Source organism: Crocodylus porosus, unplaced genomic scaffold (genome assembly GCF_001723895.1).
Source record: "Crocodylus porosus isolate Cpor-Errol unplaced genomic scaffold, CroPor_comp1, whole genome shotgun sequence".
Taxonomy (NCBI): domain Eukaryota; kingdom Metazoa; phylum Chordata; order Crocodylia; family Crocodylidae; genus Crocodylus; species Crocodylus porosus.
This window is the reverse complement of record NW_017728907.1, coordinates 33099183-33116658: the sequence shown is the minus strand read 5'-3', so window position 1 is coordinate 33116658 and position 17476 is coordinate 33099183. Positions and strand designations below refer to the sequence as shown.

Sequence of the window (17476 nt, the reverse complement as noted above, 5' to 3'; positions counted from 1 at the left end):
ATTCCTATTCTTCTTGCAGCTGTGTGAGGCTGGGAATTTCTCTATCCATGTTGCACTCAGTGATCTCAGGAGAGATGGTAAAAGCTGCATTATTGTTCTCTACTTTTACATAATTAAGTTAGCACTTCAGCAATGAAATGCACTAAGATGTAGTGAGCCTTCTTTGAAGGACCTGTCATCTTCAACTTCTTTCAATTTAGTTGAAAGAGGGAATTCAGTATCTCATAGGACTGAACCCTAAGGAAACATTGGCTATGCATGGAATGAAGAATCGGATCATTATGCAGTACCTTACAGTAAATTCGCTTACCGTATTTCATGGTGTATAGGCCGATGCAAAAAGTTAGGTCGACTTATACTGGATCTATGAAATTCCTAACTTTTTGGATCAGAAATATGGGGTCAACCTATACTGGCCCCTGCGCACCCTCACTGCAGGCCAGGCGCCCAGGGAGTGGACATGTGCCACAGTGCCACTCACAGGGGATGAGGAAGGGCTCAGCACTCGGTGGCATGGCCCCCTCCCCTGTGAGCAGCACAGCCTGGGCCATGCCAGCTGAGCATCAAGCCTGGTTCTGTGTGCTGCTAGTGATGCTGCTGAGCACTGAGTCTAGCCCTGACCCTTACGAGCAGCACTGGGCTCAGTGCTTGGCTGGCATAGCCAGACTTGGCGCTCAGCAGCACTGCTCACAGCAGATGGGGCCAGGCTCAGCACTCAGCTGGCATGGCCCAGGCAGTACCACTCACAGGGGACGGGGCTGCACCAGCTGAGCACTGAGGCCATCCCTGACTCCATCCCCATCTCCTGTGAGCAGTGCTGCCTGGGCTGCACCAGCTGAACACCAAGCCCAGCCCTGTCTGCTACAAGCAGTGCTGCTGAGTGCTAAGGCCAGCCATGCCAGCCAAGCACTGAGCCTAGCACTGCTCACAGGGGACAGGACTGGGCTTGGCACTTGTCTGCTGCTAGTGGTTCTGACAAGTCCATGCTTAGTGTTTGGCTGATGCACCCCCTTCCCATGAGAGTGGTGCTGCCTGGGTCACACCACCTAAGTGCTGAGTCCAGTGCCACTCACAGGGGATGGTGATACAACATACAAGTTGAGTTTGAATTTTAAGGTTAAAAACTGGGCTTCAAAACTCTACTTGTACACTGTGAAATACTGTACTTGGGGCCAGATTGTACCTTCAGGACATGGGCCCCTGTTAGTGGCACTGGGACAGGCCATAGTGCCTGATCCAAGTGGTGCTGTCATAAGCTGGACTAAGTGAGTATATGAGCCATTACCTAGCCTGGCTTCTAGACAAACTGTGTGTGCTTGGAGGTGTGAGTGGGAGGGTTACCTTCTCTTTGCACAAAGACTAGGTGCATTCTGGTTTTTAATGTCTACTACCTGCATCCATAATTGTATGTCAGTCTCATTTCTAATGAGAACAGAAATACCGTTCGTTTTTGAGGTCTGAGAGGTGGTGCACATACCTTTTTTGGGAGTAACCTAGGGCTGGCCAGTCAGCATTTCCAATGATCTTTTTCAAGGATGCTGCTATCATGAATGGTAGCTACAAATACAGCAAAACATCTTATATGGGGTACTGGTAGACATGCGGGACATCTGCTCTGATGTGCTGTAACTACTCAGTTGAATTAATCGCCTAACTAATTAGCACTCTCCTCAAATAAGCTTTAAAGTGCTTCTGCTGCCATTTTGAAGCATGGGATGCTGAATACACAAGATGCTGGGGGCGCTTTAATTAGAATGGCTTCCAAGAGCCACTCTAATTGACCCCACTCCTCCCCTCCATTTCCATCCCCACCCCTACTCCCAAAGCAGTGTAAAGATGCCCATTATGCCCAAAGAATTCCTTCACAGGTATCCTAATCTCTCTGCTGGGTTCAGAGGTCTCCATTTTTAGGAAAACCTGCGTTACCATCTGTCAGTTATGAGGTACTTTGAGTAAAGGTGGATTGTCTTTATAGCAAACTACAGCGTAAGTAGAGATGTTGGCATTGTTATATTTTGGGTTTTTTAATCTGTAGGATCCAAAACCCGTAAAATCCCATATCCAACAAAGAATCCTTTCACATGGCTGTTTTTCTTTGTATCCTGCCCTAACTACACGTACGAGGTAAGTGTTCCTGAAAAAAACTTTTTAAGTTTCTAATTTTGCATGTTGCAGCTTCATTTGTATTGGAATATTTAATATTGATTTGGACTGAAAATCCCACTGGATATGGTTTTCTAGTCAGGTGTAATGAGACAGACTGTGTTCAAGGCAACTTTTCTAGTTCCCTCCTAAACTGTCCTGATCAGTCATGATTGGAGCTGCCAAATTGTATGGCTGTCTGAAAACAATCACCATACAATCATCGCCTCCATGTAGGTCTGACTAGGGGTTTCCAGTAACCACTAGCATCTGCCCCTGTTGCCACTTACCCAGCACCATAGGACTTGCTATTAAAGGACAACACCTACATGTGTCTTCTTTAAAGGCAGGGATGCATAGAGTGAGCATCAGCAGCCACACAATACTTGGCAGGAGGAAAATCTTAATCTGATGGCAAGGAAAACCTAGACAACCAGAGGTTTCTATTCTGCTATAGACTTCATCTGCCTTTGCAGCTATTGTGAAGTATTCTTTGTTCATCTGGTTGCTCTGCTGTGGAGAACTTTTATTTTTGGATTGCTATTAGTCTAGAAATCCTGTTCTTGACCTTGCCATGGGCAAAGCTACCAGGAGTACAGAACTCCAGATGGCATCACTCCTAGGGTCATTGGTAGCACACAAGCCTCTCTACCACATCCAAGTTGAGATCCAACTTAGCGAGGAATACTTATTACAAATATGTAAGAGAAACATGCAGATGTAAAAGGCATGACTGCTTAATGCTGCCTAACTAGGAGCCCAGTTCTGGGTTCAGCCTTGCAAACAGGAAAAAAATACCCAGAGTAGCTTCAGAGAAATTCATTCATATGCAAGGAAGCTGCATGTGGCCTTTACATCTCTTAATCTCTCACAGTTTAAGACTTTAATGGGCTATAAGCAATGTGTAGATGTTACCCAGGCTGTCTCAAAAGGGTAAATTTCAGCTGGTCTTCGAACAGCATTGCACCACAGAGATCAGCCTTATACAAAATCCTGGTGGGGATTCACCAGGAGAAAATGAAAACAGTATTTATACCCCTGGCTGTAGACTATAGCACTGACATAGGAACAGGAAATACGAAATAAATGGAAAAAAGGGTGAGAGGAAACTATAATGATGTTGAACAGTCTGAAATGTCACATACGCATTAACAACTGTTTAAAATATGGCTAGGTACAGACATTCAAAAAGTCTGAGATGGAATTGAGCTGAGTTGCAGTTTTCTGTAAGCAACATAGTTTAGATGGGTAGCAAACAGAATACATATTCGCCTTTGGTTGGGGTGGCAAATCTTAGACTGGGTTCTGCCATTTTTTAAACCAGTCTGTGCGCGCCAAACTTCTGTTATGGGTGTAGCCCAGTTTCCAATCACTTATATACCAATAAAAGTGTAATGTATGTACCTGGCCAAAGAGGAACGTTTTGTCTGAGGCTAACAGGCTGCCACATACTTTTTGATATAGGTTCCAGAGACAGATTCACTTGACCATGGCTTCTTTGTGTACCTACCTTAGGACAGGCTTTTTTCAATGAATGGAGGTATACATGCAAATTCCATCACCAGAAATGTTTTTCATTTCCTTGGCCAAACAGGTGGGGGCCTGGATCAGCTTCACTGTCATGACTCAGTGTGTCCCAGGTGAGTAACGTGTTAGTCCTCCCAACTAGTTAACATGTCCTCAGTACTGAAGAGTGTTGTTTTCCTGGCATTCACATGGTGTCTTTTTCTTTCTTCCTTATAGTGGCATTGTTTACTTTGCTTTGCTTTATTCAGATGACAATTTGGGCAAAGGATAAACACTGCACCTACCTACGAGAATTCAAGGATTATCCAAGTCTTCGAATGCCAATTATTCCTTTCTTATTGTAAGAAGAAAGACTTATTTGAATGCTTGTGTGGAACTACAGGAAGAAAAAGCTAATGGGCTTCTTTTATGGACAAAACTGCTAGTAAATGGGAGAATTTGTTTAAATAACTAAGCTGAGATGGTTCGTGTGCATACTGGATCTCCATTTCTGTGGGAAATTCTAGACAGTTGAAACCCTCCTAATATGTCTAAATTCAGGGGCATTTTTGAAATCCAGATTAATTGCCATGACTGTTGCTTCATTGATGGTCAAAGGTCCCTATGGCTCACTATAACCAAACTGGCCTAGAGCTTTCCAGTCAGTAACAGTTGGGTCTTCCTCTACCAGTGATCAGAGGCAGCATGAAGGCTTGTCATGAGAAATTTCCAGCTTTGGGAGCAGCATCCCACCAGAGTGCTGATCAAGTTGCCTTTCCTGAGTCTCCCCAGCTGGAGTGAAATTGGTGTGGGGGCAAGTGCGTCATAAGTTACAATGGGAAAGATGTACTTGGAATAGAGAGGTGAGCACTACCACAGAGGACTGAGATGATTATTCTAATGTATGTGTTGTCCAGGCAATCTGAAAGCAAAAGTAATTTTGGGTATACCATCCCTTGTTTAGAAAGTTCCTTTACCAATAAATTGTTCATTGGTTAGTAGATAAGATTTTGAAGATCTAATCTCTTCTGCAGCTATGCTATCTGACCTGTTTTCATAAAACAAGTCATTGTGATACCAAAGGATCTTTTATCTAGACATTTTGTGTTAGCGTTCTCTGAAGAGTTTTTAATATACTTTGTAAACAAATGCACTAACCTAACAGTACTCAAAATGATAGTTCCATCAACATTTGCAAGCCAGGGAGGAGGATCCAGTTACACTTTGAACTTCCTGTGTTTTGTTTTCCACAAGGTGTTCAGTGTGATTTGGGAAAGTTTTGTACAAAACTACTCAAGAAACTGTTGCAATCCTGTCTTACTGACATTTTAAAGAAACTATTTTAGAGCATATCTATGAATAGAAGACATATATACTGTTTTGTTTCATGACTATTTATTTATCTATAAAAGGTATATAGAAGGATTTTTTGCAGCAATTGTAAGGATGAAATATGCAATAAATCAAACACGTTTTGAATCGCATCAAAAATAATTATGGCAACAAAAGATTGCATGTGGTTGCTGACTTTTTGTATAGTACAAAGCAAAATAGTCTAGTCTCATGTCAAATAAAAAAGCTATATCGGGGAGGAGCAGATGGGGGGAATGGGACTGATGAACAACAAAAATACACAACAGCCTTCATTTTTGCATAACAAATTCTTTCAGTGACAAGGTGGCTGAGGGACATGCTCTGGTAAGTAACCAAAGCAATAAATCACTGCGAACCTGCTTGTCTCACTAATCTAAACTGTGAACTAGGAAAGGAGCTAAATGCAAAATGAGTGTTTTTGCAGAAGGAACATTTCATCCTGATTTATGATGGGGATGTCTTCCCAGACCTCTTTGTGAAATGGAGAATGTCAGTATGGCCTGGGTCAGGCTGGAGCATAAATACCAAGCATTATGTTGACTCTTTTAAAATACCTGTTTCAGCATTTTTGCTTCAGCACCTGAAACCAGAAAGTGAAGGGGCATGTGGTCATATTCATTAAAACATGTATCAAACTTTTTCAAATGTCAGAAAGGTTCTGCTTGGATGTGAGCTTTGAGTTGGTTCCCCCTGAGGACAGTGGTGCAATCATACCTCCTTTGCCTCTGGTTTACTGCTGAGAGCTCTGGTCTCAACTACTGGACCCATGCTTAGTTTGCTCATTGCTGCTGCCACACACCCCTTTTAGCGGTCCTTGATCAACCACTGGTTCCCCCGCCCCCTCATTTCTGCTGAAGCATGTCCTCTGTTTGCATCTGGAACTCTAATACAATGACTTGACATTTCAACAAAGCAGCCTCTGAGCAGCTATACTGTCTGTCAGCAACTGTGGTCTAGGTCTGCAACTGCAGTCTAGGTTTTCCTATTTCTGAGCTGGGCAGTGCTCTCTGCCTTTGGCTCTGCACCCAGTGCTACTAGTAGCAGTTAAAAATACCAGGGTACAGAAACTGTACTCTTAATAGCTTTGTGTGTGCTCAGAAGGAGGAAAGAGTCCTTTCCTTTTGCACCAAAAATGATTTTTATTTTACAGAAGCATTTTATAAACCAAACACCTTGACTCCTTTGACATTTTCAATGTGTATCTCATGCATTTCTCCTGTCAGAGCAATAGAAGCTTCTTGCACCTGCTAAAGTTGCACATTTCTCAGCAAGACTTTATCTGAATACTGTGCCCAGGAGTGGTTTCTTCACTGTCCATACTGCTGCAATATGGCACTTCCCTGAGCTATTTATGCTCCTGGTATTAGTGGCTGCACTATGCAGATGTCTGTGCAGGAGTATCTGGGTACACCTTCACTTCTCTCCTGGCTCCAGCTGCACGAGGGTGTAAAGGAATTGTCTCATCTTCCATCTGTTGCTTAGCAAAGTTCACAAACACCTGTGTGAGGAAGAGACACATAAAGCACCAGACCCTAGCAAGACCAGGCAGTCCAACTACTTTGGCAAATTGCATCATGTCAGCTTCTCTGCAGAGAAGAGGTGCAGAAGGAAAGCCACAGGGATGTGCAGAACTGAGACCCTGTCTGCCAGCACAGCTCACACATTTTTCATTATTTGATATCAGTATGGATAAGTGCTGTGTGGAAGCCAAATCCATCTCTCAACTCCAGCAGATGTAGGGCTCTGTTAAGGTTCACACAGTGTGAGATAAACTACTGGGTAAGCAAGGAGTTAGAGGAGCTAAATGGTGGTCCTGAAGTCCTTATGTACATGCCAGGAGGAAATGCAGCCCTTCCACAGGTGTATGCACCCACCCATTGGAGGGGGGAAGGAAGGGGAGTGGGGCTGTTAACAGCCCTGAGAAAGATATTGTCTGGACAAACTCAAAGCCACTGCCAAAGCATGGAGATGGCCATGATACTATTCAGTGACAGTGTAAGCACAATGCTGCCAGTTTGAGTACCTAGTACATGCAAAGCAGGTGTGGCATGTCTCACCATGTCTGTGACTGATGCCCAATAGGCAAACCTGCATGCTGCCCACAGCACTGGCCAACTTTGCAGGCTTTTTAATTATTGCTACTGTACAGAAATCTATGCCTTTTGAGGAGGACAAATGTATAATCGCTGGATTGGGTACTACAGCAGCTCTGCGCACAAGGCAATTAGGACTCTTCATTAAAGCAAATCTGATGGAAGTGACCTGGTTACTCCAGATTCTGCAGGTCTCATTCTGGAGGACAGAGCACAGCATGAATAGTGCTCAGTAATTCTCCTAAACTGAGGACTCAGGCTTGATTCTGGTGACCAGGTTATAAGAGTTCCTGTGCCTGGGATAAGATGTCATTACAGCTTTCAAACAGCAGCATTTTACACAGCATAAAACAGTTATACAACTGTCTTACCCTGCTTTCTTACTGGAGATCATTGAAAAAAGTGTGCAAGAGAAAGCCTTTTAAAGGTTAATTTTAATATGTATTCAAGGCAGTTAGATATAAATTCTGCTGCATCCCTATTGCATTTCCTGTCTCTTATTAATCAGATTAGTCTCAGGATGAGTTTACTATTTCTTACTTACTTGATCTAAAGTTGTTTGAGAAACAGAATATTCTTCAATACTCAGGCTTTCCTTGTTGGAGAGAAGTAACCGAAAGATCTTGGCCAGCGAGGAGGAGCATATCTGGTACTGCAGCATGTTGTAGTGTTTCTCTTTCTGTAAACTCCCAGGGAAGTTTGCATGTATGAAGTGCTCGGCTGAGGTGGGATCTGGAGGCACTCCAGGCTTCGGGGCTTTGATTTTCAATGTGACAATATAGCCATCTCCAAATCTGAGAAACGCACATGGATTTGGTTGTTTTATAAAGGCTATAAAGACTGAGCTTACTTTTCAATGAGGGAAAATCTATCTTTAGCAGTTACATACATACTCAGGAGTATTTAAAATGAACACATACAACTAACTCTATCAAGCAGCGGTAGTAAGCTTTTGACTCCAAGTATGCTGTAACAAAGTAGTCTGTAACATCTTGAGTAAAATGAAGACTAGGGGGCCTAACTTAATGATTTTATGTATTAAAGAGTTACTTTCACAAGGTGGGTAGTGAATTATTTTAAGGGACACAAGTCTAATTCAGTCCTGTCTTACCTAACGGTTGTACAAGTAGGGATTGTTGCAAACCATCCACTGCACATAGTATACAAGACTGAAGTGTGTCCTCATAAAAAGACCAGACACATCTTTAACAACCTGGGATAAAAACAAAACAACTTACTTGTATTTTAGATGTTGAATAGTGCCCAAGCATTTGAAGGTCCCCTTCACCATTATGGCTAGACGAGTACAGAGAGCTTCACATTCTTCCATGCTGGTAAAAGAGAAGAACAGAGTGTCAAAATTAAAGCCCAGCCAGACCATAAGAGTTCTCGGCCTCAGTACTGATTGTAAGAAAGGAGGTTCATGTTACCTGTGTGACGTCAGAACCACAGCTCGCCCTTCTTTGATCACACTGACAATGGCGTTCCATAGGAGGCGTCGGGACTGAGGATCCATTCCTGTAGTTGGTTCATCCTGAAAAGACACTTTAATCTTTATTATAGTCATGACAGGGTTAAAGCATCATGCCAGGGCATTAATTTTAGATTTCTTAAACAATGGACTTATTTTTTACTTTTGGAAAGCAAGGGCGACAAATGAACAGAGTTGGGAATGCAATGCACTCTGCATGAGGTATGGCTATTGGAAAGCAATTTAGTGCAGTGCACGCTATGACAGAAGCAATGCAAAAGCAGCTGGTTTAGGATTTTACCTGTTGATTTTGTAAGTATTTGTAATAGCTGCCTTCCCTCCAACTAGCAGACTGTTGGAGTGCCCAGGCACATTCAGCACTTACGGAGCCTGGGAATAACAGGGCTTATTCAGAAGCCAAATTCAGATTCCAAACACTATGAAGCTTGTGTGTAATAAGCACACAGACCCTGCCATTTATATTTTAACATCTCTGGCTGCCGTTAATTGGCACTGACTTCATTTGGGCTGCACCAGTTGAGGAGCCAGTTTTAATAAAGTGGTTAGCCCAGCCGGTGGCAAAAAGTAATGAGTTGTGGCAAAGAATTTTTACATGAATCTTTTACATTTATTCTGAGATGTGAAAAAATATTCAACACTTTGCTTTACAAGGCACACATGGAACACACAAAAACCAGTAAGGGGCAAAAACAAACATGCAATTAGAAAGCTGTCAGTGCTCTCATATTAGGCAAACTGCAGTGATACCAGCTGATCTAATGGCAAGCGCTACGCAGTAATTGAATTGAAAGTTTTAAATTCTTGCTGGCACTTGTAACCTGTGTTCCTCTTGAGCCCAGCATTCATGACATGGTAATTTAAGCAATGGCTACAATGTTTTATTTCAGAATCACTACAAGGTAGGGAAGAGCAGAGGTCTAGTTCTATTTCCCTACGTGTATCTAAATGACAGTTTTCTAGCCAGGTGGTGGCATTTTTTGGCACTTACACACAAGTAGTGATTTCAATTCCCCTGAAGTGAAGATGCATTAGCGTGTGTGTATAGGCTGAGCAAGACTGTGCAACATGGCTATGTTTCAATTTGGTTTTGGATTTGGCCATTTTGGAGGGACGGTGATTCTTTTTGGTGTTTTGGATCGCTGTTCCATTTCAATTCAGCCAAATTTGTTTCAGAGTTTTGATGCTGTTTTGGTGATTCATCCATAGGCTATAATGGGGAATTGCTAAAATGCCTATAACTTTGTCATTTTGTGCCTGATTTTGATGAAACTTGCAGAGATGGTAGCCTCATCCAAGGGCATAAAGCCTGAAAATTTTCAAGGAGATAGGTGCAGGGTTTTTTGTGAAACTATACCTCAAACTGTTCAAAGCAAAACTCATGTCATGTGTGTTAAGGTAGAGCGGGATGAAAACAGCAGGGATGGTAGCCCCTTCTCAGGGCATGAAGCCTGCCATGTTTCAAGGAGATAGGTGCAGGGGTTTCTGTGAAACTGCACCTCGAACGGTTCAAAGCAAAACTCGTGATGTGTGACTTTGTGGGTGTGTTAAGGTGCAGTGGGATGAAAACAGCAAGCATGGTAGCCCCTTCTGAGGCCATGGAGCCTGCCAGGTTTCAAGGGGATAGGTGCAGGTGTTTCTGTGAAACTGTACCTCAAGCTGCTGAAAGCAAAACTTGTGTCACTTGTGTGTGTGTGTGTGTAGGCAGAGTGGGATGAAACCAGCAGGAATAGGGGGCCTTTCCAGTGTCAGTTAGACGCTGCTCGCCCACCTGTTTCTGGGCCAACTACCTGCCCCTCTTTTTCCTGTCACACCTTGATGGAAAGCTGATCTAGATGTTCCCCAGGCAGGAGGCTTCCCATTTGGTGTCTTGGGGTGACATCCATTCTGCATCTCTGTACCTACCCTAACACTGTGGCCCATGCCTCGCACATTGCATCCTTAACCCCCTTCAGCTGTGGGCCCCTCTCTGGGACCTTTGGCTCCCCCTTAGGCCCTGGCCCCGCCTTCAGGCCAGTCGAAATCCTGAGCCTCTTGCTCTGGGCATTCCTCGTGGTGGCCCCTGGCTCTTTGACCTCCCCCTTTGGGTCCTGGCCTCAGCATGGACCAGTTGAGGGTACCTCTGATATCTTTTATTAGACCAACTGAATAGTTGGAGAAATATATCTTAGCAAGCTTTTGGGTTTCAAAACCCTCATACAGGGGGTCACCACTGCCTTGCTGAATGTGGTGCGTGCGGGCACTTGGTAGGATGGGGGCAGAGATCCGCATGGGGGGGTCTCCTCACTGCCACTGCCCACCCCAAACTGCCCTGGATGTCTGCTCCCTGTGGAGCCAGGTCGCACGACAGGGACCAACACTGCCCTGTCGCACAACCTGGCTCCACAGGGAATAGAAATCTGCACTGGAGTCTCCTCATTGCTGCTGCCCACCCTGTGCAGCCCTGTGTCACCAGGGCAGTGTGGGCTGGGCAGTGGTGGTGAGGAGACCCCTGGCACGGATCTGTGCCCCCTGCGAAGCCAAATCGTACAGCAGGTCAACAGCGTACAGCTGTTTCCCTGTAAGCCAGGCTCTGAAACTCTGAAATTTTCTGAAACATTTCCTAAACATTTCAGATACCTCATTTTATTTCAGAGATGTTTTGGAGCCTTCCATTTCAATTCGAATTCAGTGTTTTGGGGGGCTGCTGGTGCTCGACCACCTGGGCGACAGTGATCATCGCCTGCTGGAATTCACCATCCAGTGCAAGGTGGCAAAGGCTGGCAGCAAGGCAGCAGCCCTAGATTTCGGGAGGGTGGACTTCAATGAGCTAAGGAGAATAGTCAGGGAAGCACTGAGGTCCCCGAGGGGAGGGGAGCCAGGTGTCCAAGAAGAGTGGTCGCCCCTTAAGGAGACGATCCTCCAAGCTGAAAGGGAGGTAATCCCAACATGGATCAAAGGGAGGAGGAGGGCACATAAGCCCCCATGACTCACCAAAAGCATCCGGAAATGTCTCCTAGCTAAAAGGGAGGCATACACCCACTGGAAGGGAGGGGCCATCACCAGGGAGGACTACACTGCGGTTGCTCGGGGCTGCAGGGGGGCAGTCAGGAAGGCCAAGGCAGAGATGGAACTGGGACTAGCTTCCCGGATCAAGGACAACAAGAAGTCACTGGGGAAGTCCCTGTTCCCCCCAGCACTACCAGGAGTGACTAGAAATAGTGGTCACAAGCTGGCAGAGGGTAGGTTTAGGTTAGATATCAGGAGGCGCTACTTCACAGACAGGGCGGCTAGAGTCTGGAACCAACTTCCAAGAGAAGAAGTGGTGCTGGCTCCTACCCTGGGGGTCTTTAAGAGGAGGCTGGATGAACACCTTGCTGGGGTTGTTTGACCCCAGTATTCTTTCCTGCTATGGCAGGGGGTCGGACTTGATGATCTGCTCAGATCACTTCCGACCCTACCAACTATGAAACTATGAAACCTCCTAAATGGAATGGCTGCTGAAATTTCTCACAACCCTACAGGGTATGTGCTGCTTCAGCGGAAAGTTCCATTCTCTCTTCCCCTTTTCCCTCCACATGGCCAGCATGGCTGCTGTTGTAAGACAGCAAACTGGTTGCACCAAAGCCAGCGGGAAATGGGGTATGGCAAGCAATGCAAAGCCCTAAGCTAGGCACCCAGGAGCCAAGGCAAGTGCTGCTCTTGGGGAAAGACCCAGCCCTTCTTTCCCCCTCCCCTCCATACAGCCAGTGGTGCTGCTGCACCACCAAAGGAACAAACTGCCCACTCTGAAGCCAGCAGGGAATAGGTTAAGCAGCATGGAGTCCTGAGCCGTGCTCTTCAGAGTGTAGCTCTTCCATGTGCGCAGCCAACTGGACTCCACACCCCAACCCCCTGCAGCTGCACAAACAGCTGCAATGAAAATCCAGGTTTGTCTTGAAAGGCAGCACTTTAAAGTATCACAGAACCATGTCTTTGCGCAGTTCCCTTCACTGTACTCCTGCAATGCTTGTTGCAGTCCTACATCTTATAGACCTTACACAGGACCCCTCTACATGTGCAGATAAAGGCACAATGGTATCTAACACATGATACACACAATCGTGCCTCCTGCCATGCGACATGAGGGGCTCCCAGATGTGGAGGCACCCCACATACCCCAGGACAGGTAGCTGTGATCTCCCAAGCTTGGGGGCTTCACACATCCCTGATCCCCTAGGGATCATGGCTGCCTCGATCCTCAGGGCCTAGGGGTTTCATACTGGGCATAGTGCACCCCATATACATGAAAATTAAAGCTTGATAGCAACCAGCTATAAAGTTAGCATACACTTTGAGATCTAACTTTATAGCTGGTTGGAGCTTTTTATGGTGTGATAAGTAAGTACTTTGCACTTGTAGCTAGTCTTAAGGTAATTACACAATTAACCAGTGCACAGCTTATTGAGCATGCTCAACAAATGCATGCAGGCTTAGCATCCACACTGCATGGGAAGCAGAATTGCAACCTGTGCATAAGTAATAAAACCACCACTTACACACACAGAAAACTACCATTTAGATGCACAAAGGGAAGCAGAATTCTGTTCCAGGTATGCTCCACTCATATTTTTATTTCCATGGATAAATTAGATGGCACTATTAAAAAAGTGCTGGCCTACTCCACCAGGTATATCTGCTCATAAAGTCATCTCTGAAATCAATGGTTATACACTCTGATTTGTTCCCTATACAACAAGCAGAGGTGAGCTGTGGTGAGCAGAGGTATCGATTTGAACTTCCATGTCATTCAGAGGTGATTGGATCCCGAATTTTAGCTGAAGTCCTCCACTGAAGAACTTTCCTGTGGTAGTTACTTAGTGGTCAGTCCTAAGGGATGTTAAACTCCCTAGTTTGCAGTGAAATCAAGTAACTAACAATGCCATTTAAATTGACAAGATTTGAGGGTAGTAGTAGGCCCTTTACCAGAGGTGCTCAGCCCTTTATTAACCACAGGCAGAATACCTGATTTGGAGAAGAGCTTTCTGAAATACTGTGTTGCAACATTACAGATTTACTTTCCTGTGACACTTACTAGTAGGATGAGAGGAGGGCAGCCTATCAGTGCGATGGCAGTGGAAAGTTTGCGTTTGTTGCCACCACTGTATGTGCCTGCCAGCTGGTCAGCATACATGTGGAGACCCAGCTTCTGAATACCCCACTCAGCAACCTGTAGGAAAGAGCATTAATTCTTTTTTCACATAGCAGATAATGAATGTCAGGCAGATCTGGTGCTTCCCACTTCTCGTAGAGCCAGAGAAGAAACAGTGATTTAGTAAACATATCTTATGGTTGGAACAAAGGTGACTCCATTAATGATCACAACTGCTTGTAAAGGAGGGTGAACTACCACTTCATGCCTCACAGATGACCACATACTTGCCTCTGCTGGTGCAGTCATGTGCTAAGCTGTCCAAATGACTTGAACTGCACCCCAAATTTCCAGGAACAGAAATTCTGACCCTACACATGGGAGGGTTTCAATTAATCATATCAAATATTTATTTAAGCCAAAGAGCTAGCAAAAAAGAGATTCCTTTACCCTCTCGATTTCCTTTCCTGGGACTCCTCGCAGGCATGCATAGAGACGGAGATGTTCCCGACCTGTGAGCAGGTCATCAATAGCATCAAACTGAGGGCAGTAGCCCATGCTTTGATGGACGTCAGAGATGTTGGTCAATATACTGGAGAGAGAATGAACAAAGTAACGTGACAATAATAATAACTCTGGGAAAGAAATGGAAAGCTTGCAGAAAGTCTGTTTTCTCTGGGCAGTATCTCCCTCATTAGTGAAACCAGCCTACAGATTAATTCCATCTGATGATTTTGAGATTTTCCATGTTCTGGTACTGCTGGAGTGAAGCTGTAGCCACGATGGTCCAAGAATTACGTGAAAGGCAAGGATTATGGTGAGTAATATGTTTTCTTAACCTGATGAAGAATGCATCTCATTCAAAAGCTTGTCTAAGTCTATTCTAACTATGCAGTTGGTCCAATAAAAGATATCACTGGCAACAATGCTTCCCCCAAAGGAGATGCACTGTTAAATTGCTCAGCAATTGCCCAGGGCAATGGTGCTTCACCATGTTACGGCTGGCATGTGTGCATAAATTCCATTTCTAGTCCACTCAGCCCAAATAAGAGTGTAAACTAGTCTCCTCTCCCCCGCTTTTTCTGTTGAAACTAGATTGTACAGTATAAACCAGCTTGAAGGCAAGTAAGACAAGTCCTTCTCTGAGCAGCAACTCAGCAGATCCTATTTTGTTAATGGTATTTATTTCTAGGTAACAAATCAGGCAGTTTAATCTTGGAATGTAAGCTTTGGGAGTAGATAAGCAAGAAACAATGCTGACACTGCTTTGGGGTGTAGTAGGGAGGTGGGAAAGGGAAATAAAAGAGCTGATTTACTTTGCCTGTGAATTGCTGCTGTCTTTTGGCTGTTTGTAGCTACAGTCCAGAACACATTAAACACCAAACATGCATAAGAAACAGTCACTCTCCACATGTAGAAGAACAGCTCTACACTTCACAGCAAGAGACTGAGATATTCAAGCTGCAGTTTTAGGAAATGTGAAAACCACACCTGTGTTTTGGGAAGTACAAATTCCAACTGATTTTTATGTCTGCAAATAATATTTCATTCTACTTTACTTATAACTGACTTGACTCTGGATGATGTTCTTCATCCACAGAACGGGCCTAGCCAAGAGCAACAGCAGTGCCAACTACTCCACTGTGCACAATTGCCAGGCCCTTCATGTCTGCCAAGAGTGTCCACAGGGGCTGCCATTGAGTGCCAGACATAGTGAAAGCTTCTGTGATGTGGTCACTTATCCAGTGGGAACAGGACTGCCAGAGTGTCTTAAGGAGCTTACCTGTTGCCAGCCACCACAGCATCTCCAGTTGTCACATCAGTGTCCCCAGTCAGCATTTTGAAAGTTGTCGTCTTGCCAGCACCATTCACTCCCAGAAGGCCAAAGCACTAAATTATAAAATGTATCACGTTCTTCAGTACTTACAGCTTGGAAAGCAATAGGATTACGAAACTTGAACTCAGCCACAAAATGTGTCCTGGTGCTATTGAACAACCCACCTCTCCAGGACGAATGCCCACGCAGAGTCTGTCTACTGCTGGTCTTTGTCCAGTTGTATAAAGCTAGAAAGAGAGGAGAATAAAACTCCTATTTCAGAGTCCCACAGCAGCGACAATTCTCAGAATGTGACTGTTTAGTCAAATGGGCATGAGGCAGCTCTAAAGCCTTGACAAGAATAAAATGTAACCCTAGAACAATTTAAAATTCAAAGTACAAACATTCCACAAATCAAATATTTCCTCTTAACTAGCTACACTTTAAATGACTCTTAAATTGGATGTGTCACTTTCTCTAACCTGTCATTTCATCTCTATGGCACATGGATCCAGTTTTCAGAATCTCTACTGTAACCGAAAGCCCCTGATGAACAAAAAAGATGAAGCAAAGGAAATAAAGACCAAAGAATAAACTTCCAGTCAAAGATACATGGTAGGTATGATTTTGGGATGCTGAAGAAAATGGCAGAAAGCATCATTCAGATGTGTTCAGACCCTGGAAAGAAATTAGCTAGCACCACACTGTGAGTTTCTTAGTCCAGAAATATGAGGACAGCTAAAGAGGAGATTAGGACTTATATATGGAAGAACAGCAGACCAAAATGAAGAATCTGATGGACAACTGCTGTGCAATCTAAGGGAGATGGCAGAATTTTAGTTTGGGATGGCAAGGTGGGAGGGTAAAGGAGTTTGGGCACTTCAGCAAAGCAGTAAATAAGGAAGGGAGCAGCATCAAGAGTATACTTTCCTGTACTGATATTAAGGACTTTAGCTTGCTTTTTGATAGCTTAGCTCAGTCATGTTCTATTTTTTCATGACTAAATTTTCTTGGTTTTAAAACCATCTAATCTGCCGGTTGATGTGCACTGTGGAACAATAATCTGTCACTAGTCGTCCCATCCCGTTCCCCGTCAGAGGACTTTCCAACTAAAGCTAACATAGACTTTATCATTCGCAAAGTATTACCTTTGTCAGTTCTTTTAATGTTAAGATATCTGTTTTGCTTCCTCCTTTCAAAATTCTTTGTCTTTCCTCTGCAACATCCTCATCTTCATCATTAATGGGTGTTGTGACAGGATAATAAAACCTAAGGAAAGCCAAGAGATTCACTGAGTGAATGAATTACATGGGACACGGTTACAGTAGCAAACTGAAATCACAGTGAGACAACTGCCAGAAAGTATGACTAACGGGAGAGATGCAGTCATGGGAAAAGTTTATGAAAAATGTAACTAGTTAAAAGTTAGCAGCCTATAATATTAACTTGAGTTAAGTTAAAAGTTAAATATTTCCACTTTCAACTAGTTAAAAGGTAAGTTAAAAAGAGAGTAATTAGTTAAAAGTTAAGTTGATCTGTGAGAAATGCATGAAACACGATGAATTGCCTCTTGGCATCATTTTTCATTTTTAAATGCAGTGAGTGGGTTTCTTTTCACAGAAGCCCACTAATTTACTTGGAACTCATCCTGCTCTGCCTGAAAACAATGTTCTACTTGTCACACAGTTTTCAGAATAACAATTTACCAATACCTATGTAACGTTATATCCTTCTCACCCTCACCATGTGAAGTACTTTGTAAAAGTCAATGCATCATATAGGTATACCAGAATAACAAAAGGGAGTTATTCATTGCCAGGTGACAAATGAAAGCTCTTTCCACAGGAAACCTCTGTTGTTACAATTGTATTGCTCAAAAGGTAACAAAAAAGTATGAAATACATCTGAATTAGAAATAATGAAAGTGTCTGAAAATCAAAACTAGA

General features: G+C 43.9%; 2 protein-coding genes across 5 annotated transcripts in view; one reads left to right on the top strand and one right to left on the bottom strand.

The window, feature by feature from the left end:
• TECR (trans-2,3-enoyl-CoA reductase) overlaps nt 1-5127 on the top strand; it is a 32018-nt gene extending 26891 nt beyond the window's left edge. For 2 of the 4 annotated variants that reach the window (XM_019531078.1, XM_019531079.1), the window contains 4 exons: nt 20-77; nt 2036-2124; nt 3737-3782; nt 3886-4433. In XM_019531078.1, the coding sequence (XP_019386623.1) occupies nt 20-77; nt 2036-2124; nt 3737-3782; nt 3886-4013 (321 nt within the window). In that variant the 3' untranslated portion in view covers nt 4014-4433. Of the gene's footprint in view, nt 1-19; nt 78-2035; nt 2125-3736; nt 3783-3885 lie in introns of all 4 variants that reach the window. The other 2 variants (XM_019531080.1, XM_019531081.1) reach the window with 2 other exon arrangements.
• The window catches only part of ABCA4 (ATP binding cassette subfamily A member 4), a 117135-nt gene continuing 104297 nt past the window's right edge, over nt 4639-17476 (bottom strand). Inside the window, exons 42-50 of the mRNA XM_019531082.1 lie at nt 16679-16799; nt 15716-15778; nt 15498-15604; nt 14165-14306; nt 13658-13792; nt 8546-8649; nt 8354-8446; nt 7660-7909; nt 4639-6520 (exon numbers count right to left, since the gene is read on the bottom strand). Coding sequence (XP_019386627.1) covers nt 6398-6520; nt 7660-7909; nt 8354-8446; nt 8546-8649; nt 13658-13792; nt 14165-14306; nt 15498-15604; nt 15716-15778; nt 16679-16799 — 1138 coding nt within the window. The 3' untranslated portion in view covers nt 4639-6397. The remainder of the gene's footprint in view (nt 6521-7659; nt 7910-8353; nt 8447-8545; nt 8650-13657; nt 13793-14164; nt 14307-15497; nt 15605-15715; nt 15779-16678; nt 16800-17476) is intronic.